Source organism: Lepisma saccharinum, chromosome 26 (assembly GCF_977018435.1).
Source record: "Lepisma saccharinum chromosome 26, izLepSacc3.1, whole genome shotgun sequence".
Classification (NCBI taxonomy): domain Eukaryota; kingdom Metazoa; phylum Arthropoda; class Insecta; order Zygentoma; family Lepismatidae; genus Lepisma; species Lepisma saccharinum.
Genome location: NC_139254.1, coordinates 6021004 through 6047276, shown reverse-complemented (window position 1 = coordinate 6047276; position 26273 = coordinate 6021004). Strand labels below are relative to the sequence as shown.

The 26273-nt window shown below is 39.3% G+C and overlaps 1 protein-coding gene across 1 annotated transcript in view; it reads left to right on the top strand.

The window, feature by feature from the left end:
* Positions 1-323: 323 nt before the first annotated feature.
* Positions 324-26273, top strand: part of LOC145979361 (uncharacterized) — a 42071-nt gene continuing 16121 nt past the window's right edge. The window contains exons 1-2 of the mRNA XM_083112224.1: positions 324-534; positions 2993-3257. Coding sequence (XP_082968350.1) covers positions 395-534; positions 2993-3257 — 405 coding nt within the window. The 5' untranslated portion in view covers positions 324-394. The remainder of the gene's footprint in view (positions 535-2992; positions 3258-26273) is intronic.

The window sequence follows — 26273 nt, the reverse complement described above, 5'->3', positions numbered from 1 at the left end:
ACCCTCAAAATCAGTCCTCAAGTTACGCCAATGAATCTAATATTTGTGTTTGCACTTTTCAACATTATATGCCCTGCTAAGGGGTTAAGTAGTAATGATAATGAACTTGTAAAGCTTTTCACCTTCATATCTACCCGCATTCTAGCTACGTGTCCTCCAATTTCACTCTTGCTGTGCTCCTGAAAGTTAAAAGTGACCTGGAATCCAATTATCGCCCAGATGAACCCTCATGAACACGTTCAATTCTGAACTTTTACACAGCGTGCAACACTCAATTTGTCCACGAGATGGCGGAACGCACGGCGTAGGTCCTGGAGGGCAAATTGACCACGATCAGAGTCTCGCAGTTAACGTACGACGCAGGCGAGGACTAATTTCCAGTCCGGGAGGCAGAATGTTCAGAGGATTTGTACGTTACTTGTGCTGCTTTCTGGGCGTTTTCAGGATTGCGAACGCTTTCATACCAGTTTCAGTGACAGAGAGAAACTTCTTGCCAAGCTTTTGGAGAAGTCGCAGCGTAACTGTGAACAGCACGTAAGAACTTTTCACTAAATATGGTTCTCTTATTCAGTGTATATCAGTCACGTCAAATTCAAAACTTATGTTTAGGGGTGTGCAGGATCCCGAAAAGTCGGTGCCGGGATCGGGAAGAAAATTCCGACCCTGACTTCAGAAAATGATTTTCTGGCTTTTCGAGATCCCGAACTGTCGGGAAATTCCAAATGGTCATGTGTAAAAAGTGATTAATTTTCTTTAAGGGTCCGAAACGTCTCTGAAATTGTTTAATTTTTATCCCAAAAATGCAAAAACAGTCACTTAAGGGGAAAATGCTGTGTAGAATTCGAGATTTCCACAGTGTCGGAGAATTTAGAATATTCTCGTCCAGAAAATTTCCCGACTTCGGGTTTAAAATTTCCCGTCCCTACCAAAACATTTCCTACATAGGCGTACGCAGACTTTCTGATTAGGGGGGGGGGCAAAAGCCTTGCTGATGGACCCACGGAAAATCACTGTATTAGATAGAATTCCAACTCTATTCCACTTCCTGCCCGACCCTGTGGCCGAGTGGTTAGCACATCGCGCTGCGACGCCAAGGGGCCCGGGTTCGAATCCCGGTCGGGCTTGGTTGTTTGTGAATGTCAATTCATCAATTTCATCATTTCATCATTCATCCCCATCTTCGCAAATTAGCCAAGAGGCACAAAACGCGAAGTAAAATAAACTAAATCAAATCAAATCAATCTATTCCACTTCCAACTTCTTATCCCCCCCCCCCCCTCTCTGTGGCTCAGAAACTAATTCACATATAAAAATGGTTTCCTAGAGCGGATTCAAAACAACTACACACAATTTATTCATTTGCAATGTATGGACAATTTATACTTCAGGCACATAGAGGTAACAGAACTAACGAATAAAGTGTGTGGGAGTGCTTTTAACAAGAAATTTGCTATAGAACAAAGTGAGATGGTTCAAGTACATAGGAAATAATGCACCCTCCCCCTGACCCCTGTGTCCCCCTCCGATTTTGATGAAACGTGGCAGGTGTATAGAGGGGGCCAAAGGAAAAAATACCTGTTTTTTTGTTTCGGCTAAAAAATTGTTTAGGGGTTGAAAACCGCCCTCAAATGTCAAGATGAGGACAGATTGAAGTGGGGATCTGACTCCGAAACCACGTAAATCTGGCATAGGAACAACACGCTCATATAATTATAATTGGAAAACACACAGCACAGAACTGTATGATTGTCGGTACCAAACGCAGTGCAATTGAAGAGATGCCGAATTCATAGACACCGTTGTTCCCGGATAGCCATGGGCATAACAATAGACGGACCAGAGCAGGGTAACGGAGCATCAAAATAGCCGCACACGGGTACCATAACCCTATCAAGCATCACCCAGATATCATATAGGTGATATGCATAGCCAAGGATACGAGAGGGGGACACAGGGGTCAGGTCCCCACTTCAATCTGTCCTCTTCTTGACATTATAGGGGAGGTTTTGCCCCCTAAAACCGTTTTTTAGCCGAAGCAAAAAAAAAGTATTTCTTCCTTTGGGCCCCTCTACACACCTGCCAAGTTTCATGGAAATCGGAGGGGACACAGGGGTCAGATCCCCACTTCAATTTGTCCTCATCTTGACATTTGAGGGGAGGTTTTGCCCACTAAAACCGATTTTTAGCCGAAACAAAAAAACACGTATTTCTTCCTTTGGGCCCCTCTACAGTATACACCTGCCAAATTTCATGGAAATCGGAGGGGGACACTTAGATAACCTCCCTTGTGAGTCCTTTTTTTTAAACCACAATATGGCGGTCGCATCTTGACTCACGTTGTGGCTATACAGTGTTTCAACCTTCTTCATCGAAAAATACCTACTATAGTGTTCATCACCAGTGAAAATTATACATTATGCACGGGTAGCTGACGGATAGCCCCACGAACCATTTCCGATAAGGTTAGGTTAGGTTACGTTAGGCAAGCATAATAAAAAAAGGGGGGTTGAAACACTGACAGGGGCTTACGTCATCAAACGTTCGCAGCATCCGGTTGTCGTAGGGCAAGCAGATTAAAGCAATGGCAATTGTGCGTCGGTGAGATATTTCTCTTGAAAAATACATGATTTCCCGGTCAAATATATTCCACGATGAAAGAAAATACCTCGACGAACGTTGTAAACCTTGGAGAAACTCATTTTTGTAAGTGGATTCTTGTGTAAAATTGAAGAAATGTGTCTCCAATGTATGAAACTGTTACCCAAATACAATATTGGTCCTGATTTGTAGCTCATTGCATCTGTTTTTAAAATCTATCACCGTTGCCAACTCACTTTTCGAAACCTATTTTATACAGATTTTTATTCAGCGGAGTAAGGATGTCAATCGCGGCTCACGCTTTGGGAACCGCTGACCTACGTAGTGTCAAAAAGTGCAGCGAAGTAGACGAGGCTATCAATTCATTATCTTAATTACAATTTCATTCCTCTAGGTCTTACGTGCCATACGATAGCTCAAGAACCAGTTCTGGTTTGAAGAGGGACCACTCCAACCCACCTCCAGGAAGTGGCTACCACCCGCCCTTCCCACAGGCACAGCCAGGTCACTATGGACAGACAGGGTACTTTCCGGCTCCAGGGGCAACCTATCCCAGTCATCACTTCACGTACCCACCACAGAAGCCACAGTACTCGGCCTCCATACATGTTGAGCCTGTGTCCTTGGTCCTACAGTGCATTGTCGAAGACCCATTGGAGGTGAGTCTTTGAAGGTTTTTCTTCATTACCTGTTGAAGTTTGTTTTAACCGTAGCTTGCCCGTCCCGTACGATTGATTGATTTGGAGTTTAAGTCCACTTTATGTATCGAACCCGAGTCCCCTTGATTACAAGGCGACGACGCTACCACTGCGCCATCGGGGAGGCCCCCCGTTCCGTACGAGAAACTTACTTAGCTGAAAGGGGGACTCACAGGCCCACACTATCTTTATCACTAAAGTTCAATAACCATTTTGATATTGAATCATTACTTCCCTTGTTGACTATACATGTGCAGTAACTTATTAATTACATTAATTACAAAAATTATCATTATTAATAAGAAATAATAACCAATTATTTTACCATTCACTAAACCTCACGGTTTAGGCCGCGGTGGCTCAGTCGGTAACGCGTCTGACTAAAGGTCCCGGGTTCGATCCTAAGGCCGGTTCAAATCCGGGAACTTTTCTAACGTTGGAAGCGGCCCCGGGGCTCACCCAGCGTCGAATGACATCGGTACATGGGGGTAACCCTGGGGGGTAAAGGCGGTCAGAGGCGTGATGCTGATCACATCACCCCCACTCACGACCGGATCAAGAAAGTGTGGGGTGTTACCCCCACACCCCCTATACGCCTTCATGGCGTGGTGCTAAGCACAGGGGAGCACTTTACCTTTTTTTTACTAAACCTAACACAAACAATAATTTTTCATTATTTTTTTATTACAGAGGTGTAGTTGTTTATTAATTATAATAATTACATTGAATCGGCAGGTTTAAGAAGGGAATAAGTCCAAAAAGTAAATTTGTGGGAAATCAAAAGAAATGTTAAAATATTTCCGGGATTCATTGCCTTCTTATATCTTACGTTGATTTCAGGGTTCCTAATCTTCCTCTAGGGACTGCTTTTTATATTTTTACAACACACTCACGTGTAGACGCTTTCCGATGATGAGTACAAAACGTCATCTTGCCATTTTTTGGTCTTCATTCCCTTCTTAAACCTGCCGATTCAATTGTACACTCTCCCTGGCAAGAGAGTCTCGAATGACACGCATTCAATGATGGCGCCTGATATGCTCACCTAGTGCATTTCGCCTCCAATTTACATTACATTTCTACGAACAAAAGAAATTCAGAAATATTGGGAACACTATAGAAGATAATGTAATTCTTTATCAATTTTTTATAAAATATTTCAGTTGAAAAATCGAGAAAATAGATGTGGTGCTCCTGACAGCCCTCATCCGGTAAACTAGTGTTAAGTCTAATGCACAGATAGGCTAATCGGGACTGGACCGGTAGTTTCAAGTAGATTCCGAACCTCCACCGTCATCGAACTCAACACTTTGATTAACGTTACCAATCTCCCGTTAGTTGAGCGCATAGTCTTTCTATACATAATAAATTCAATTCATTTCCCTATCTTCTTGAAATTATTATCTTCTACTCTCGAATATCATACTACATATTTTCTGAATTTTTGTCTTTTGAACTCTCTTTCTTTCTCAATTGTCTCAGTTTTGTTTCTCCTACTTCCATTTCTCTCTCTATAGCCTGTATTCTGTACATATTATTATAAACTGTATCTATTTTCTATTGTATATTACATTATACATCTATAATACACCTCTTTATGTGCCATATCAAGTGCTTTTGTACAGTAGTATTTTGTAGCTTTTATATTTTTGTGATCCATGTGCAAAATTCTGTAAATAAAAAGAAATTGAAATGTTTGTACAATACTAAATTTTCCTCTACAGCCACGGAAAATTTGTGCGATGTTCTCGGAAGTTTCGGAGGGAGCACTATCCCCACCGCCTCCTCCCTTTACTGCTTTCTTTCTATTTCCCAACATCTGCCCTCTATATATTCCATTTTCCTTTCCTTTGCCACTTGTCTCCTCTTTCATTTTCCCGTTACCTCTCCTCCTTGACCACTCAGCAGTGATGTGCGTCTACGCGTAGACAACGATAGTCTACATTCTACACGTAGACTATTTTATACACTTAGATTACGTAATCTATGTAAACAACATGGCGAAAGGTGATAACTTAGCAAAGGGCGCCGTGGAATTTAAATAAAATTATACTGCGTATCAGTTGCCAATGTGTGAGTAGACTTTTTCATACTCTTTCTTTCAAATTCGAACAATTTCTCACCTAGGAAGAAACCTAATATAGGAAATATTCTAGTGTTTTATGGGGAAAAGACCACTCTTGCCTCACACGACTGCCATCTATTGTTGTTTTTTGCATACTATTTATCTTCTTCCATAGTTGATAATAGAAGAGAAGATAAATTTTGTTGTAAATGGGATTCTTTTCATTTCGTTAGGAACCAATATAGTTGAAAATGTCACTTTCCTTTCATGAAAACCTTGAAAATTAATTTAACTACAACCCAATGTAATCTACGCGTAGATTACGTGTAGACAACGCACGTAGACGTAAACTTATAGTCTACGGCACATCACTGTCAGTGATGTGCGTCTACACGTAAACAACGATTGTCTACATGCTACGTGTAGACAATGTAGACTATGTAAACTATGTAATCTGTGTAATCAACGTAGACATGCCACTCGGCGTTCTCCGTGCAAGGCACGCGCATCGTTCTAGAAGCAGCACCAGCGTGAAGCATTCCACTATCCAGAAATAAGTGTTTTAAGCAGGATGCGAAATCTTGGGGGGACGGTGGGGATTTCCCCCCCCACCAAAAATTTCCGGGTGGGAGAGTTTTTGTTATAACAAGCAAAAGATAAGCAATTACTTTTAATTTTAAATATTCTATACTAAGAATAATATCGAAAACACACAGAAAGTAGTGTGGTTGCGAGTCTTGAATGCTTTCTCTCTCTCTCAAGAGATCATTAACAAATCTACATCAATACAAACAAGAATGCAAGACAATAATAAGTATGTAATCTAAATGATTTGTATTAATATAAAGGAATAACTAAATAAAAACGTCTACATAATAAAACCACTTCAACTATTTCATAATTTATTAACATCTTTAACCAGTGAGTAAAGGAATGAATTTGCTACTTCATGATATCTTATATATATATATATATATATATATATATATATATATATATATATATATATATATATATATATATATATATATAAAAGTAACAAATTAATTTCTTTCTATATGATTAATAATAATAATATATTTTTAATTTAGTAATTTATTTTTACTTGTAACAACATTATAAATGTGTATATCGTGTAATTTATGAATATATTTGTGGGGGAAGCTTGTAGATTAAGATCTTTCTCCCCATCCCCAATGATTTCGCACCCTGGTTTTAAGTATTTATTTGCGTTGAACTGCAAAATGAACTTGTCGCAACACACCTAAAAAAAATGCAATGTCCGTATAATGACAAGATATGATTTACTTCTATTTCCACCATTTCACACGTGGAAAAATCTGCTTCAAAGACACATGCACTTTCCTGTGCAGTAATGAGACCAGCCATATTTTTAGCCTTCCCTTTTGTCAGTGTAAAAGATAATGTCAGTTTTTACTATGGCTGTCATTTGTTTTTCTTCCGGTAGTCCCTTTCGCCCTCGTTAGTGAAAATTCTATAACTTTGATTACGTCGTATGGTATCACCTTGGTTAGGCCCAGATTATAGACATGTTTCAAGAAAAAAAGACTTTCTCTTTCAAAGACCACTAGGATTTCTTTCTTCCCTGTTGTTTGTATTGTTTACAATAGACTATGTAAACTATAAACCAATGTAATCTTCGTGTAGATTACGCGTAGACAACGCATGTAGACGTAAACTTATAGTCTACGGCACATCACTGAATATAATCATTGCAGCTCCAATAGTTCCCAAGCTAATGCAGCAAAACCCGCGAGAGAAAACACAAACTTTAACAAAGCCTATTCGGCAGAACCACAGTTCGCGCATTATACCGCGTGAGGCACCTAAAAGTACCACCTGAAATAGCGAAGAAACCAGAAACAGTAGCGATGTGAGGTTTGCGGAAAACAATAATATCAAATGGGGCTCGTAAATCGGAGGTATGGAGTGGGTCGAAAAATATCGACAAATGGGGCATCTGGAGCAAAGTCATATTTTTTAAATGGAACGATATACAATAACATGCATAATATAAAAGAGCACACGCAGAGAAACACAACGCCGTTGGTCTCATGCATCTACTGCACATAGGAACGAAGATATGGCCATGTGAAAATATGTAAACAAACTAACAAGTGGCCCACTTGACCGTCAGTACCACGGCATGTAAGACTTCTCAGGTGCCTGACAGAACTGCCTTTACGCAGAGCAAGTTTTGATAGCAGGTCCACGAGATCGTGTTAGTTCATAGCAAGCAGTCGTAGTGGTAAGAGCGAAGATTATGGTTATAACAAGAAATGTTATAATGAACATATTTGTATGTACTTATTTTGGTGTACTTCAATAATTCACGTTAACTTTTGGTAAAATTTCATCAAAGCTGCCACACTACGTTTATCATTCTGTTGGTGGACTTTCTAGTTAAAATCTTGTACACGAAAAGACAACAGTGTAAGGAACGGTTAAAGGAATGATTCATATAATCGGTTCACATACTATGCGGGATTACGGTTTCCGGGCCGATTCTGGACAGAAAAATGGTTGTGTTGGTTATGTGAGTAATGTGACATTCTAATAAGTGGATTTAAGTGAAAACTCGAACTTAATGAGTGAATTTGAAGCAGCTGAGTTCGAAACATTGAACTTATTACGGCGAATTGAAGAGCGGACTCGTTTGTTGACAAACGGGTAAAAGATCGATTCAGTACGTTCGTTCGTCCGGGAAAAGGAAGATGGAAAGCCCATAAGGTTTTGTTCGGACAAGAATATCAAGGAATATCCGAACATCTGGAAATTTGCCATGCAATCCATATGGCGTAAATGATCCATAAAGGTTCAGGAAACATGCAACGCAAAGAATATCGGTTCACCAAGTAAGGATACAGCCGATATTTGATAACTTTGTTGTGCAAGTGATCTACGGATCGTGGTTCGGGCATTGGCTGTAAGTACCAAACTTTATATATTAAGTGCACCCAGACGTCTGTAGGAATAACTGCATTAAAGATTTCTACTTCGCAAAATATGCTAGCATTCGTGTGCGTCGTTAATGGCCATTAATCAGTATGCATCGCACCGTTAGTTTGAGCGGGAAAGCAGCGCGTGGGGTAGCCATATTGGCGTAAAAATACAGCTGATCAGCAATTGCAAACTGTAAATCGTTAAACGTAAATATTCGTTGAATATTCTACTTAATGCACACAATTCATATTATTACTATGTTGTCAGAGTTTTGTTAGCTGAACGAGGGTAAAACATTGTGCTGCATATGGATATAACTATGCCTGCTGTAAGCACGAAAAGTTGAAGTTTTGTAGAAGTGTTTCAATATTGAATACACGATTTATTAAGGACTAAATAATTAATGTAGGTTCAAGCGAGGTATAAACAAAGTTCTGTTATTGAATTTCTTTAATAATATCCACAAAAGTAATCGATAGAATTTGTCGAATTAATTGTGCTGGATTATTAGGTCATGAGATGACAGCCTAAAACAGCTGATTCATTGTATCATATTTTCTTTTGTTATTTTAGTCACAGGGAGTAATAATTTTCTTCAAGTTGAATGAAACAATATGTAACCTGCTATAGGGCACAGTAGGTAAATTGAATGCTATAAGTACTGAAAATTAGTTTATTGGTTTATTTTCCTCTCTAGTAATAATAAAACATATTAATATCTCATATCATTGTGTTGACATTTATCAAAACAACCTTCTGTGCATTATGAATATACATATATGAATTATGTAAATGTTGCTTTTCAGGAAGAAGTTCATTTTGTGCTGGTCACTTAAGTATGAATAATGCCCAGTAATATTTTGACAGTTGGGTTATCAATTAGGTCAGGCTAAAGGGTTATGTTCACTGAAGTTCAGATCTTAATCTATGCACACAGCCTCCCTTGGGTAACTTTTCTTGAGACCCAGTCTTCTGTACATCAGCTGATATTAACACAAGCGAGTCAGGTCCAAGAGAGAGGGTAAAATTGTATGGTGAATCAAAATTTTATCAATTGGAATGGGAATTGTTGTTTACTATTCAGTTTTCATGAACCGTAAATGGTATGCGAGTTATTCAGTTTCACATATAGGGTGAACTGATGTAAATTGGCACTTCAATCACAGAAAATACAATTTCAGTTGGGTGTAACTTACTTGTTTCTCTACGAATTTCATGTAATTGAATGAAGTGAACATGTATGCAAATTTTTACTTTATTGCTTAGTATGCCTATTGATACGTAATCCTGTAGATTATCGGACACAGCAACCAGCGCTACCAGAGTAATGGGTTACATTGAAATTGTGGGCAGAATTAAACTAATTTCAGTGTTCATCTAAATGGGATTGTTCGTAATGTGGTAGTTTCCATTTAGCATACCTATTCATCAAGGCGACGAAACTCCCATAGTGTGTACTGGCACACGTTGAGTACGTCACATTAAGTCTCATAATCTTAATGTGACGTACTCAACGTGTGCCAGTACACACTATGGGAGTTTCGTCGCCTTGATGAATAGGTATGCTAAATGGAAACTACCACATTACGAACAATCCCATTTAGATGAACACTGAAATTAGTTTAATTCTGCCCACAATTTCAATGTAACCCATTACTCTGGTAGCGCTGGTTGCTGTGTCCGATAATCTACAGGATTACGTATCAATAGGCATACTAAGCAATAAAGTAAAAATTTGCATACATGTTCACTTCATTCAATTACATGAAATTCGTAGAGAAACAAGTAAGTTACACCCAACTGAAATTGTATTTTCTGTGATTGAAGTGCCAATTTACATCAGTTCACCCTATATGTGAAACTGAATAACTCGCATACTATTTACGGTTCATGAAAACTGAATAGTAAACAACAATTCCCATTCCAATTGATAAAATTTTGATTCACCATACAATTTTACCCTCTCTCTTGGACCTGACTCGCTTGTGTTAATATCAGCTGATGTACAGAAGACTGGGTCTCAAGAAAAGTTACCCAAGGGAGGCTGTGTGCATAGATTAAGATCTGAACTTCAGTGAACATAACCCTTTAGCCTGACCTAATTGATAACCCAACTGTCAAAATATTACTGGGCATTATTCATACTTAAGTGACCAGCACAAAATGAACTTCTTCCTGAAAAGCAACATTTACATTAATTCATATATGTATATTCATAATGCACAGAAGGTTGTTTTGATAAATGTCAACACAATGATATGAGATATTAATATGTTTTATTATTACTAGAGAGGAAAATAAACCAATAAACTAATTTTCAGTACTTATAGCATTCAATTTACCTACTGTGCCCTATAGCAGGTTACATATTGTTTCATTCAACTTGAAGAAAATTATTACTCCCTGTGACTAAAATAACAAAAGAAAATATGATACAATGAATCAGCTGTTTTAGGCTGTCATCTCATGACCTAATAATCCAGCACAATTAATTCGACAAATTCTATCGATTACTTTTGTGGATATTATTAAAGAAATTCAATAACAGAACTTTGTTTATACCTCGCTTGAACCTACATTAATTATTTAGTCCTTAATAAATCGTGTATTCAATATTGAAACACTTCTACAAAACTTCAACTTTTCGTGCTTACAGCAGGCATAGTTATATCCATATGCAGCACAATGTTTTACCCTCGTTCAGCTAACAAAACTCTGACAACATAGTAATAATATGAATTGTGTGCATTAAGTAGAATATTCAACGAATATTTACGTTTAACGATTTACAGTTTGCAATTGCTGATCAGCTGTATTTTTACGCCAATATGGCTACCCCACGCGCTGCTTTCCCGCTCAAACTAACGGTGCGATGCATACTGATTAATGGCCATTAACGACGCACACGAATGCTAGCATATTTTGCGAAGTAGAAATCTTTAATGCAGTTATTCCTACAGACGTCTGGGTGCACTTAATATATAAAGTTTGGTACTTACAGCCAATGCCCGAACCACGATCCGTAGATCACTTGCACAACAAAGTTATCAAATATCGGCTGTATCCTTACTTGGTGAACCGATATTCTTTGCGTTGCATGTTTCCTGAACCTTTATGGATCATTTACGCCATATGGATTGCATGGCAAATTTCCAGATGTTCGGATATTCCTTGATATTCTTGTCCGAACAAAACCTTATGGGCTTTCCATCTTCCTTTTCCCGGACGAACGAACGTACTGAATCGATCTTTTACCCGTTTGTCAACAAACGAGTCCGCTCTTCAATTCGCCGTAATAAGTTCAATGTTTCGAACTCAGCTGCTTCAAATTCACTCATTAAGTTCGAGTTTTCACTTAAATCCACTTATTAGAATGTCACATTACTCACATAACCAACACAACCATTTTTCTGTCCAGAATCGGCCCGGAAACCGTAATCCCGCATGGTATGTGAACCGATTATATGAATCATTCCTTTAACCGTTCCTTACACTGTTGTCTTTTCGTGTACAAGATTTTAACTAGAAAGTCCACCAACAGAATGATAAACGTAGTGTGGCAGCTTTGATGAAATTTTACCAAAAGTTAACGTGAATTATTGAAGTACACCAAAATAAGTACATACAAATATGTTCATTATAACATTTCTTGTTATAATTGGCGCCCAACAAGAGGCTGAACCCAAATAATATACAACTACCTATACAACCTACACACAACATAACTACTCACACTATTACATATAAGTATAAAACACAGAATATTTCCATTTACACAAATCACCTTATATCTATAATGACCGTTCCTTTATATTATTTACATTCACCCTATCTTTAAAGCGTGGTGATTACAATAGTTCCTACAGAAGGAAAGAAGTTGAATTCGTACTGGTCACCCCATACACGTGCCCTTGAACTGGTATTGACTTAAAATTGAACTCCACAGTTTGCGTGCCGTCTCGCCGCAAGGTTATGTCCACTTGACCATTCAGTCCGCCGCTGACACTAGCCCACTTAGACCACACAACCGCAGAAGCCATCTTGTCAACCCTTCATCGACACCTGACATCACCTGTTCAACTACTTTGTACGAGACTAAAGATCAAGCTCGACACAAATTCCTGTTGCCGTCATCTTGGCACAAAATAAGATCAATGTTTGAGCCTGACTCTACCGAAAAGTACTTCCAGCATACTGCCTTATATGCGTTGGAGCGTAACTGTCTCAAACGTGCCATAAATTCCCTAAAATACCAGTCCCACCATCGACTAAAACCAATAATTGCTTTGAGCAAACAACCAACATGCATATTCTCCATTTAAGAATCGCCAAGTGATATAGAGACAATAGGAATTATTCTTTTGTTCTGGCCCGCCGCGAAATAGTACCAACTTGACAAATCTGCCCGCCACAGGCACTACTCACTTGACTCACAAAGAAAATTAAACTGCCAATGATCATTTTCCTCATTGACGTTCTGAACCCTGACCACAGAATTTTCCTGACTCACAGGAATCCATTAATTTCTGAAGCAACTCCTCTATTCCAACCAGATTCAAGTCCTGCACCTTTATCACCCAATACCTCAATTTATCCATTGAACACTTCCATAATTTGCAGTGTTCAATAGATTGATTGTTCACTCTTTCCCCAGTGACACAATCAATCAACGAAAGTGTTGAATCACCGTTATTTTTAACACAAATGTAGGGCCCAAGAAAGAGTTCGCAATATTTCTTGATTACCCTATCTTTCATGCCACCAGGATTTTGATTTTTTACGAAGATCAAATTCCCCTCCTCAACGTTAGGATTAGCTGCCTTTTTGGCATTAAGTTTTCTCAACCTTTCCTGTCTTTTGCCGAAACTGGTTAAATTTGACATAACCAATTTGCCATCCCAGGTCGCATTATTACCCACGTCCAAAAGCGGTATGTCGGTCAATCTCCTCGGCATATTTAACCTGAGTTCCGAAGGAGAATATCCCGTTTGAGGAGTGATTGAACCGTTCAAGAGATATAAGGCTTCAGCAACGTGCTGTGGCCACTTTGCATGATTTGAACTACACAGCACTCTCATCAGGCGATTCAATTCCGAATGATAGCGCTCAACAAGGTTAGAACACGGATGATACACTGGAGTGTATATGAGTTGTACACCCCATGCTTTCATTGCTTCTTGAAAAATGTTTGACTTAAATTGAGGCCCATTATCAGAGACTATTTGTTTTGGAACCCCCAAATGTACGAAGTAAATTTGCGATAATTTATTCACAACGGTTTTTGCATTGCTGTTAGTAACGGGGTAAGCCACCAAGTACCGCGATGCCGCATCCAAGACCGTGAAAAGAAACCTTTCTCGTTTTGGTCCTAAAGTGAATGGGCCTTGCAGGTCAATAAACAACAGTTGCCCTGGCTTATCCATTACATGTGATCTAGCAATATATTTAGCCGGATGCTTGTTAGGTTTAGTACGCTAGCACAACTCGCAATTTTTAATGTAGGACTTGATGTCCGACTTCATACCCTTCCAGTGAAAAGCTTGGTGTATCTGCGACAAGGTTTTTGCCACACCAAAATGCCCCATGTCATCATGACAACCTATTAATACCTTTCCAATTAACTTTATAGGAATGCAAATCCTGTACCGTGAGTCTACATGAAAGTCCTTTATGTACAATTCACCATTATCTAAACTGTACGTTTCATTCCATGACCTAGAACGAGAGTTTACATCCCCTTTAATACCCTTTAAATGGTAAATGATTTGCTTCAAATCGGCATCATCATTCTGCAAGGAGATTAACTCCTCTTGAGAGAAAATTTCCTTGACCGACCGTAAGACGGTTGAGACATTAATCAAATAGTGCGTGTCTGGAACACCAGGAAAATTCCTGCTCAGTGTGTCAGCCAGCACGTTCTCTGAACCTTTACAGTATTGGACGACAAAGGAGTACTGCTGTATCTGAATGAACCACCTGGTTAGTCTGGCATTCCAAGAGTGAGCAGATTCCAACCAAGTAAGAGCTTTGTGATCGGAAACTACAACAAATTGCCTACCCTTAAGGTATGTAGAAAATTTCCCAATGGTGTATAAAATAGCCAACACCTCAATTTCAGTAGAAGTGTATGACTTCTCGTAGGATCTTAGCAATCTGCTGACGAAGCCTAAAGGTTTCATAATCCCCTCTATAACCTGATAGCAAAAACCCCCTATTCCAATCAGAGATGCATCCGTCTGGATGTAGAACTTTTCTTCGAAATCTGGAAAATTGAGAGTGACCTCTTGGACCACCAATGACTTTAAGCGTTTAAAAGCCTCCTCAGCCTCTGCGGTCCATTGCCACTTCGTCTTCAACTTTAACAGAGCATACATGGGATGTGCTATGAGAGCATAGTTCGGTATATATTTTGCCAACCAATTGAAACATCCCAAGATCTTTTGAAGTTGTTTCAAATTCTCCGGCTTACGCAAGTTAACAATGCTTTCTACATAAGACGGATCTTTTGTAAAACCCTGTGTGGAAATGACGTGTCCCAAAAATTTGAACTCTTTTACTGCGAACCTACACTTCTCCAGCTTTAACGTGAAACCTGCACGCCCTAGCCTTTCCAAAACCAATTTCACATGCTTTAGATGCGACTCAAAATCCTTAGACTTTATGATGATGTCATCCACGTACACCACCACAAAGTCCAAGAAGGAACCCAACACTCTATTCATAACATCTACAAACACCGCAGTGCCGTTCACAGAACCAAATACCACCCTTTTGAACTGATACAGTATACCCTCAAAAGCAAACGCTGTGAACTTGCGACTATCAACATGCAGAGGCACCTGCCAATATGCATTCCCCAAGTCGAGCGAAGTAAAGAACTTACAGCCTAGAAATGACGTCAAGAGCTCGTTAACTTTCATAGGTGTAAGTTGCATTGGTCTCACGTGCTGATTTACTCTTTTTAAATCTACACATAGACGAATCCCTCCATGAGGTTTTGGGACTACTAACAAAGGCGATCTATGTTCTGAATCAGACAGTTCGATTATTCCCCATGCTAGCATTTGATTCAATTGTTCCCTCACTCTATCCCTGTATGCGTAAGGAATGGGATAATTCTTCGCGACGATTGGTGCATCAGTATCTAGTTCCATACGATGTACATATTCTTTGCACAAACCCGGAGTGTCAGAAAAGATTTGTTCAAAAACGCTTAACATTTCTTTGAATCTTAACTTTGAATCGCCTTCCAAACTTAGCGATTCTTCAATTTTAAGTTCGAAATTTGAATGCTCAACTGCGGCATGATCAAGTTCCGAAGAAACGTTAGTTATCACCATATCCGATTCAATGGTGTCCACATCTTTGAGAGGAGTAAATTTTAAAAATGTTCTACCGTTAGGAGTACTATAGAAAAATGCATCTTCATCAAAATTAAGTTCCCCTTGTAATCCGTAAATTACATCTAAGCCCAACAAAACTGGTACATTTAAATTCTTAACCACAACAAATCGTACATAGTAATCATAACCCCCCAAATTGATCATTAACTTAACAATCCCTTCAACAGATTTTGATTTTGTACCAGAATAATCTATTAATTTAATGTTGGAAGCCGATTCCAACCTTGGCCTAGAGATCAAGGATGAAATTGATTTCCACGCTTCGAATTCAAGCAGGCTCACCTCAGCGCCACTATCACAGAGGGCGTCATAAGGTTTGCCTAAAATAGTTATCCTGATCAAAGCTGATGTATGTCGCTGAGAATCAGCATTAATTGGTATTCCTAAACTAATTGAATCGTCGATATCACTCCCTTCACCAACATCATTAATATGCACAAAAATATAGCAGGATGTTTTATCTTGCCCTCACCCCCTGCCCAACGGTAAGAGCTCCTCTCCGGTTTTCCGAACTTGGACATTCCCTGGATGGCTCGTCCATCGCATGGATCTCAGCTTCAACTATGATTTGAGAACCAGGTTCGGAAACCCCTTGTCCTATCTTTCTTAAAATTCCCCTTTTCCTAAGGAAATTGAGAACCTGAGACATTCCTTCTCTGTTCCAATGTACTCGATCAACTTTTCCCCGCGAAGGATTTCCCAAATATTCTTCATAAACGTCATATCGAATTTCACCCGAGCTATCAAAAAACAAAGACGAGATATCGTGTACTTTGACATTTCTTGCATTATGAAACGAGGCTATGAAATCATTAATCCCTTTCCATTTGTGCCAGACATTGGAACTTTTGTTACGCATAATACGTGCTATGGGAGGTAGGGTCAACCAATTGATCTCCTTTGTCCTTCCTTTCAACAATTCCAGCGTCTCCGACAAGTTGCGCTTTATAGTTTCTTCCGTCTGAAAGTTAAGTATATCGTTCGTACCTATCATAACTATCACTGAGTCAGCCAATTTTGAGCACGACTTTAACCTGCCGTTTAATTGCTCGGTAGTTTGTCCACTGACTGTTAATCCTATCCTGCGATTTCCTTGCTCATCGAAATTGAACTGATAATTACCAAACTTCTGAGCTACTCTGAGTAACATACTGTCGCCGATTAATTGTTTCCCTTCTAACAACGGTTGAATAGCACTTGTTTGTTGTTCTGCTTCCTTACTTCTTTGAGATAACGCAGACGCAACCCTATTAACTGGAGGTTTATTCATGCCTAAACCCACATCACCTCCTACGATGTGAGTTGGTCTCCGTTTCCCAACAAGGAATCTTCGGCTGAATCTCTATTGTACTGAAAACGTCGTTTCGAATTGGGACTGAAATTTGTGTTCTTTCTAACGCTAGTGGGTGAAGTCTTTAAAGTCTGAGCCCCTGGTTTACCCTTCACCTCAGAACCCTGAGACGCGGCGATCGTGACTTTGTTTACCCCAGTTTTAAAGCTTTTGCCCTTTTGAAGCGGAGCTAGATCTCGCTTCATGGGTAAATCCCTTAACGATTCAAAATTTTCTATAGCATGCGTGGCATCTGCAAATGACGATATGTCTTGCATTACGAAGTGCTCCCTCAATTTATATGGCAAAAGTGAGCCTAATTGAGCAACAATATGAGACTCTTCTGCCTTAGGTTGTATTGAACGTAGCAACTTGAAGTTCTTAGAAAAATACTGTAATACACTTTCCTCAGAGGTTTTCTGGTAAGGAGAGTTCAAGATTTTGGCAAGACATGTACTACGCCATCTAGAACTATCATAATGGCTTATGAATTCCAATTTAAATGCATCATAAGAAACCAACTGAGCTTTTCTCTCTGAAAACCAGAGCTTCGCACTTTCGGTCAATAGTTTAGGAACATATTTAATGTAATGTGCTTGATCAATTCCATATAACTCCAAAAGTTCCTCTACCTTTTCCAGGAATTCGGTTGGAGTTACATTCGTGATCAAGCCATTGAATTTCGGGAACTTTACTAAGTCCTGAGGCTTTATGCTATATGCTTTCACAGGAGCAACACCATGAAGAGCATTAAAATCAGATTGTTCCTTCTTCCCTTCATTCACTCCCTTCGGATCATCATCTTTTTCCCCAAACCCACACATTTTAGATCTTCTGTGCCTGGTTTTTAGGTAACCCTTCTTACTTATCGCTGAATTAACTCTCCAAGATTTCTCAGCATCAGTCGATGACTCTGCACTAGAAACACAATAGCCCGCAAATGGTTTCCGCATTATACCTGACTTGACATTCACTGCATCCGAATTGTCTGTGGAAGTGGCCTTATCCAAACGACCCACCCCAGTGAATTCAGTTACTGAGCGATCACTTTTACCCTTAACCGGTTTTTCTCCACTATTCTGTATTTCAAATACCTTACGAGGACTCCCCTGCTCCCAGTTGGCCATAACTCTGCTAACCCTATCCATAGAATTTTCGAGAGACTTTAGTGTTACCATAACTTCTGGCGGCAGAGTATTCACAACCGAAGTTTCCGACCCTAGGTGCTGAGAAGAAACATGCACAACCGGTTGAGAGGATGATTGAGACTCCCTCTTTACCACTACCACTTCACTATCACTGATCGACTTTCCTAATTGATAATCCTTAGAAACTCGATTGGAGTCCTGACTTCTACCTGCAATCTTAACCAAAACCTTTTCAACAATTTGCCCTTCCAAAGATCTAATGTGACTTTCGTTATCAGTTTTAATTTGTTCCAACGATTTCTGCACACCCTGTACTTCCGAATCTAACCTACGTGCCAATTCATCATACTTCCTGTCTAACCCTTCAGCTCTACTCATGCATTCTAATCTGTATTGAGATACTGTCAAAGTGAGATCATGAAGACCCTCACTTGTTTTGACCACGTCTTGTTGCAAGTCTAAGATACATTTGCTGGTATCACTGAGGTCTGACTGAAGTTTTCCCACCAACCTACTAGTGTGAGCAGTAAGTTCAGACTTCAGCACTTTGTTACTGTCATCTAATTCTGACTTCAGCAATTGGTTACTGTCATTTAATTCTGACTTCAGCAATTGCTTACTGTCATTTAATTCTGACTTCAGCAACTCAATACTTGCTTTTGACGCTTGGAACCGTTGATCATTCCTTTCATCACTCTGCTTGATGAACGCGAACAACGATTCCAACGTCACAGGTTCGTTTTCCGTTCCCATCTTTTTTTTTTTTGCCCAAAAATTAAAATAAAAATTTGCTTAATGCCTATAAAACTTTTAACACTGACGTCTCGTAATCTTAATGTGACGTACTCAACGTGTGCCAGTACACACTATGGGAGTTTCGTCGCCTTGATGAATAGGTATGCTAAATGGAAACTACCACATTACGAACAATCCCATTTAGATGAACACTGAAATTAGTTTAATTCTGCCCACAATTTCAATGTAACCCATTACTCTGGTAGCGCTGGTTGCTGTGTCCGATAATCTACAGGATTACGTATCAATAGGCATACTAAGCAATAAAGTAAAAATTTGCATACATGTTCACTTCATTCAATTACATGAAATTCGTAGAGAAACAAGTAAGTTACACCCAACTGAAATTGTATTTTCTGTGATTGAAGTGCCAATTTACATCAGTACACCCTATATGTGAAACTGAATAACTCGCATACTATTTACGGTTCATGAAAACTGAATAGTAAACAACAATTCCCATTCCAATTGATAAAATTTTGATTCACCATACAATTTTACCCTCTCTCTTGGACCTGACTCGCTTGTGTTAATATCAGCTGATGTACAGAAGACTGGGTCTCAAGAAAAGTTACCCAAGGGAGGCTGTGTGCATAGATTAAGATCTGAACTTCAGTGAACATAACCCTTTAGCCTGACCTAATTGATAACCCAACTGTCAAAATATTACTGGGCATTATTCATACTTAAGTGACCAGCACAAAATGAACTTCTTCCTGAAAAGCAACATTTACATTAATTCATATATGTATATTCATAATGCACAGAAGGTTGTTTTGATAAATGTCAACACAATGATATGAGATATTAATATGTTTTATTATTACTAGAGAGGAAAATAAACCAATAAACTAATTTTCAGTACTTATAGCATTCAATTTACCTACTGTGCCCTATAGCAGGTTACATATTGTTTCATTCAACTTGAAGAAAATTATTACTCCCTGTGACTAAAATAACAAAAGAAAATATGATACAATGAATCAGCTGTTTTAGGCTGTCATCTCATGACCTAATAATCCAGCACAATTAATTCGACAAATTCTATCGATTACTTTTGTGGATATTATTAAAGAAATTCAATAACAGAACTTTGTTTATACCTCGCTTGAACCTACATTAATTATTTAGTCCTTAATAAATCGTGTATTCAATATTGAAACACTTCTACAAAACTTCAACTTTTCGTGCTTACAGCAGGCATAGTTATATCCATATGCAGCACAATGTTTTACCCTCGTTCAGCTAACAAAACTCTGACAACATAGTAATAATATGAATTGTGTGCATTAAGTAGAATATTCAACGAATATTTACGTTTAACGATTTACAGTTTGCAATTGCTGATCAGCTGTATTTTTACGCCAATATGGCTACCCCACGCGCTGCTTTCCCGCTCAAACTAACGGTGCGATGCATACTGATTAATGGCCATTAACGACGCACACGAATGCTAGCATATTTTGCGAAGTAGAAATCTTTAATGCAGTTATTCCTACAGACGTCTGGGTGCACTTAATATATAAAGTTTGGTACTTACAGCCAATGCCCGAACCACGATCCGTAGATCACTTGCACAACAAAGTTATCAAATATCGGCTGTATCCTTACTTGGTGAACCGATATTCTTTGCGTTGCATGTTTCCTGAACCTTTATGGATCATTTACGCCATATGGATTGCATGGCAAATTTCCAGATGTTCGGATATTCCTTGATATTCTTGTCCGAACAAAACCTTATGGGCTTTCCATCTTCCTTTTCCCGGACGAACGAACGTACTGAATCGATCTTTTACCCGTTTGTCAACAAACGAGTCCGCTCTTCAATTCGCCGTAATAAGTTCAATGTTTCGAACTCAGCTGCTTCAAATTCACTCATTAAGTTCGAGTTTTCACTTAAATCCACTTATTAGAATGTCACATTACTCACATAACCAACACAACCATTTTTCTGTCCAGAATCGGCCCGGAAACCGTAATCCCGCATGGTATGTGAACCGATTATATGAATCATTCCTTTAACCGTTCCTTACACTGTTGTCTTTTCGTGTACAAGATTTTAACTAGAAAGTCCACCAACAGAATGATAAACGTAGTGTGGCAGCTTTGATGAAATTTTACCAAAAGTTAACGTGAATTATTGAAGTACACCAAAATAAGTACATACAAATATGTTCATTATAACATTTCTTGTTATAATTGGCGCCCAACAAGAGGCTGAACCCAAATAATATACAACTACCTATACAACCTACACACAACATAACTACTCACACTATTACATATAAGTATAAAACACAGAATATTTACATTTACACAAATCACCTTATATCTATAATGACCGTTCCTTTATATTATTTACATTCACCCTATCTTTAAAGCGTGGTGATTACAATAGTTCCTACAGAAGGAAAGAAGTTGAATTCGTACTGGTCACCCCATACACGTGCCCTTGAACTGGTATTGACTTAAAATTGAACTCCACAGTTTGCGTGCCGTCTCGCCGCAAGGTTATGTCCACTTGACCATTCAGTCCGCCGCTGACACTAGCCCACTTAGACCACACAACCGCAGAAGCCATCTTGTCAACCCTTCATCGACACCTGACATCACCTGTTCAACTACTTTGTACGAGACTAAAGATCAAGCTCGACACAAATTCCTGTTGCCGTCATCTTGGCACAAAATAAGATCAATGTTTGAGCCTGACTCTACCGAAAAGTACTTCCAGCATACTGCCTTATATGCGTTGGAGCGTAACTGTCTCAAACGTGCCATAAATTCCCTAAAATACCAGTCCCACCATCGACTAAAACCAATAATTGCTTTGAGCAAACAACCAACATGCATATTCTCCATTTAAGAATCGCCAAGTGATATAGAGACAATAGGAATTATTCTTTTGTTCTGGCCCGCCGCGAAATAGTACCAACTTGACAAATCTGCCCGCCACAGGCACTACTCACTTGACTCACAAAGAAAATTAAACTGCCAATGATCATTTTCCTCATTGACGTTCTGAACCCTGACCACAGAATTTTCCTGACTCACAGGAATCCATTAATTTCTGAAGCAACTCCTCTATTCCAACCAGATTCAAGTCCTGCACCTTTATCACCCAATACCTCAATTTATCCATTGAACACTTCCATAATTTGCAGTGTTCAATAGATTGATTGTTCACTCTTTCCCCAGTGACACAATCAATCAACGAAAGTGTTGAATCACCGTTATTTTTAACACAAATGTAGGGCCCAAGAAAGAGTTCGCAATATTTCTTGATTACCCTATCTTTCATGCCACCAGGATTTTGATTTTTTACGAAGATCAAATTCCCCTCCTCAACGTTAGGATTAGCTGCCTTTTTGGCATTAAGTTTTCTCAACCTTTCCTGTCTTTTGCCGAAACTGGTTAAATTTGACATAACCAATTTGCCATCCCAGGTCGCATTATTACCCACGTCCAAAAGCGGTATGTCGGTCAATCTCCTCGGCATATTTAACCTGAGTTCCGAAGGAGAATATCCCGTTTGAGGAGTGATTGAACCGTTCAAGAGATATAAGGCTTCAGCAACGTGCTGTGGCCACTTTGCATGATTTGAACTACACAGCACTCTCATCAGGCGATTCAATTCCGAATGATAGCGCTCAACAAGGTTAGAACACGGATGATACACTGGAGTGTATATGAGTTGTACACCCCATGCTTTCATTGCTTCTTGAAAAATGTTTGACTTAAATTGAGGCCCATTATCAGAGACTATTTGTTTTGGAACCCCCAAATGTACGAAGTAAATTTGCGATAATTTATTCACAACGGTTTTTGCATTGCTGTTAGTAACGGGGTAAGCCACCAAGTACCGCGATGCCGCATCCAAGACCGTGAAAAGAAACCTTTCTCGTTTTGGTCCTAAAGTGAATGGGCCTTGCAGGTCAATAAACAACAGTTGCCCTGGCTTATCCATTACATGTGATCTAGCAATATATTTAGCCGGATGCTTGTTAGGTTTAGTACGCTAGCACAACTCGCAATTTTTAATGTAGGACTTGATGTCCGACTTCATACCCTTCCAGTGAAAAGCTTGGTGTATCTGCGACAAGGTTTTTGCCACACCAAAATGCCCCATGTCATCATGACAACCTATTAATACCTTTCCAATTAACTTTATAGGAATGCAAATCCTGTACCGTGAGTCTACATGAAAGTCCTTTATGTACAATTCACCATTATCTAAACTGTACGTTTCATTCCATGACCTAGAACGAGAGTTTAAATCCCCTTTAATACCCTTTAAATGGTAAATGATTTGCTTCAAATCGGCATCATCATTCTGCAAGGAGATTAACTCCTCTTGAGAGAAAATTTCCTTGACCGACCGTAAGACGGTTGAGACATTAATCAAATAGTGCGTGTCTGGAACACCAGGAAAATTCCTGCTCAGTGTGTCAGCCAGCACGTTCTCTGAACCTTTACAGTATTGGACGACAAAGGAGTACTGCTGTATCTGAATGAACCACCTGGTTAGTCTGGCATTCCAAGAGTGAGCAGATTCCAACCAAGTAAGAGCTTTGTGATCGGAAACTACAACAAATTGCCTACCCTTAAGGTATGTAGAAAATTTCCCAATGGTGTATAAAATAGCCAACACCTCAATTTCAGTAGAAGTGTATGACTTCTCGTAGGATCTTAGCAATCTGCTGACGAAGCCTAAAGGTTTCATAATCCCCTCTATAACCTGATAGCAAAAACCCCCTATTCCAATCAGAGATGCATCCGTCTGGATGTAGAACTTTTCTTCGAAATCTGGAAAATTGAGAGTGACCTCTTGGACCACCAATGACTTTAAGCGTTTAAAAGCCTCCTCAGCCTCTGCGGTCCATTGCCACTTCGTCTTCAACTTTAACAGAGCATACATGGGATGTGCTATGAGAGCATAGTTCGGTATATATTTTGCCAACCAATTGAAACATCCCAAGATCTTTTGAAGTTGTTTCAAATTCTCCGGCTTACGCAAGTTAACAATGCTTTCTACATAAGACGGATCTTTTGTAAAACCCTGTGTGGAAATGACGTGTCCCAAAAATTTGAACTCTTTTACTGCGAACCTACACTTCTCCAGCTTTAACGTGAAACCTGCACGCCCTAGCCTTTCCAAAACCAATTTCACATGCTTTAGATGCGACTCAAAATCCTTAGACTTTATGATGATGTCATCCACGTACACCACCACAAAGTCCAAGAAGGAACCCAACACTCTATTCATAACATCTACAAACACCGCAGTGCCGTTCACAGAACCAAATACCACCCTTTTGAACTGATACAGTATACCCTCAAAAGCAAACGCTGTGAACTTGCGACTATCAACATGCAGAGGCACCTGCCAATATGCATTCCCCAAGTCGAGCGAAGTAAAGAACTTACAGCCTAGAAATGACGTCAAGAGCTCGTTAACTTTCATAGGTGTAAGTTGCATTGGTCTCACGTGCTGATTTACTCTTTTTAAATCTACACATAGACGAATCCCTCCATGAGGTTTTGGGACTACTAACAAAGGCGATCTATGTTCTGAATCAGACAGTTCGATTATTCCCCATGCTAGCATTTGATTCAATTGTTCCCTCACTCTATCCCTGTATGCGTAAGGAATGGGATAATTCTTCGCGACGATTGGTGCATCAGTATCTAGTTCCATACGATGTACATATTCTTTGCACAAACCCGGAGTGTCAGAAAAGATTTGTTCAAAAACGCTTAACATTTCTTTGAATCTTAACTTTGAATCGCCTTCCAAACTTAGCGATTCTTCAATTTTAAGTTCGAAATTTGAATGCTCAACTGCGGCATGATCAAGTTCCGAAGAAACGTTAGTTATCACCATATCCGATTCAATGGTGTCCACATCTTTGAGAGGAGTAAATTTTAAAAATGTTCTACCGTTAGGAGTACTATAGAAAAATGCATCTTCATCAAAATTAAGTTCCCCTTGTAATCCGTAAATTACATCTAAGCCCAACAAAACTGGTACATTTAAATTCTTAACCACAACAAATCGTACATAGTAATCATAACCCCCCAAATTGATCATTAACTTAACAATCCCTTCAACAGATTTTGATTTTGTACCAGAATAATCTATTAATTTAATGTTGGAAGCCGATTCCAACCTTGGCCTAGAGATCAAGGATGAAATTGATTTCCACGCTTCGAATTCAAGCAGGCTCACCTCAGCGCCACTATCACAGAGGGCGTCATAAGGTTTGCCTAAAATAGTTATCCTGATCAAAGCTGATGTATGTCGCTGAGAATCAGCATTAATTGGTATTCCTAAACTAATTGAATCGTCGATATCACTCCCTTCACCAACATCATTAATATGTACAAAAATATAGCAGGATGTTTTATCTTGCCCTCACCCCCTGCCCAACGGTAAGAGCTCCTCTCCGGTTTTCCGAACTTGGACATTCCCTGGATGGCTCGTCCATCGCATGGATCTCAGCTTCAACTATGATTTGAGAACCAGGTTCGGAAACCCCTTGTCCTATCTTTCTTAAAATTCCCCTTTTCCTAAGGAAATTGAGAACCTGAGACATTCCTTCTCTGTTCCAATGTACTCGATCAACTTTTCCCCGCGAAGGATTTCCCAAATATTCTTCATAAACGTCATATCGAATTTCACCCGAGCTATCAAAAAACAAAGACGAGATATCGTGTACTTTGACATTTCTTGCATTATGAAACGAGGCTATGAAATCATTAATCCCTTTCCATTTGTGCCAGACATTGGAACTTTTGTTACGCATAATACGTGCTATGGGAGGTAGGGTCAACCAATTGATCTCCTTTGTCCTTCCTTTCAACAATTCCAGCGTCTCCGACAAGTTGCGCTTTATAGTTTCTTCCGTCTGAAAGTTAAGTATATCGTTCGTACCTATCATAACTATCACTGAGTCAGCCAATTTTGAGCACGACTTTAACCTGCCGTTTAATTGCTCGGTAGTTTGTCCACTGACTGTTAATCCTATCCTGCGATTTCCTTGCTCATCGAAATTGAACTGATAATTACCAAACTTCTGAGCTACTCTGAGTAACATACTGTCGCCGATTAATTGTTTCCCTTCTAACAACGGTTGAATAGCACTTGTTTGTTGTTCTGCTTCCTTACTTCTTTGAGATAACGCAGACGCAACCCTATTAACTGGAGGTTTATTCATGCCTAAACCCACATCACCTCCTACGATGTGAGTTGGCATCCGTTTCCCAACAAGGAAT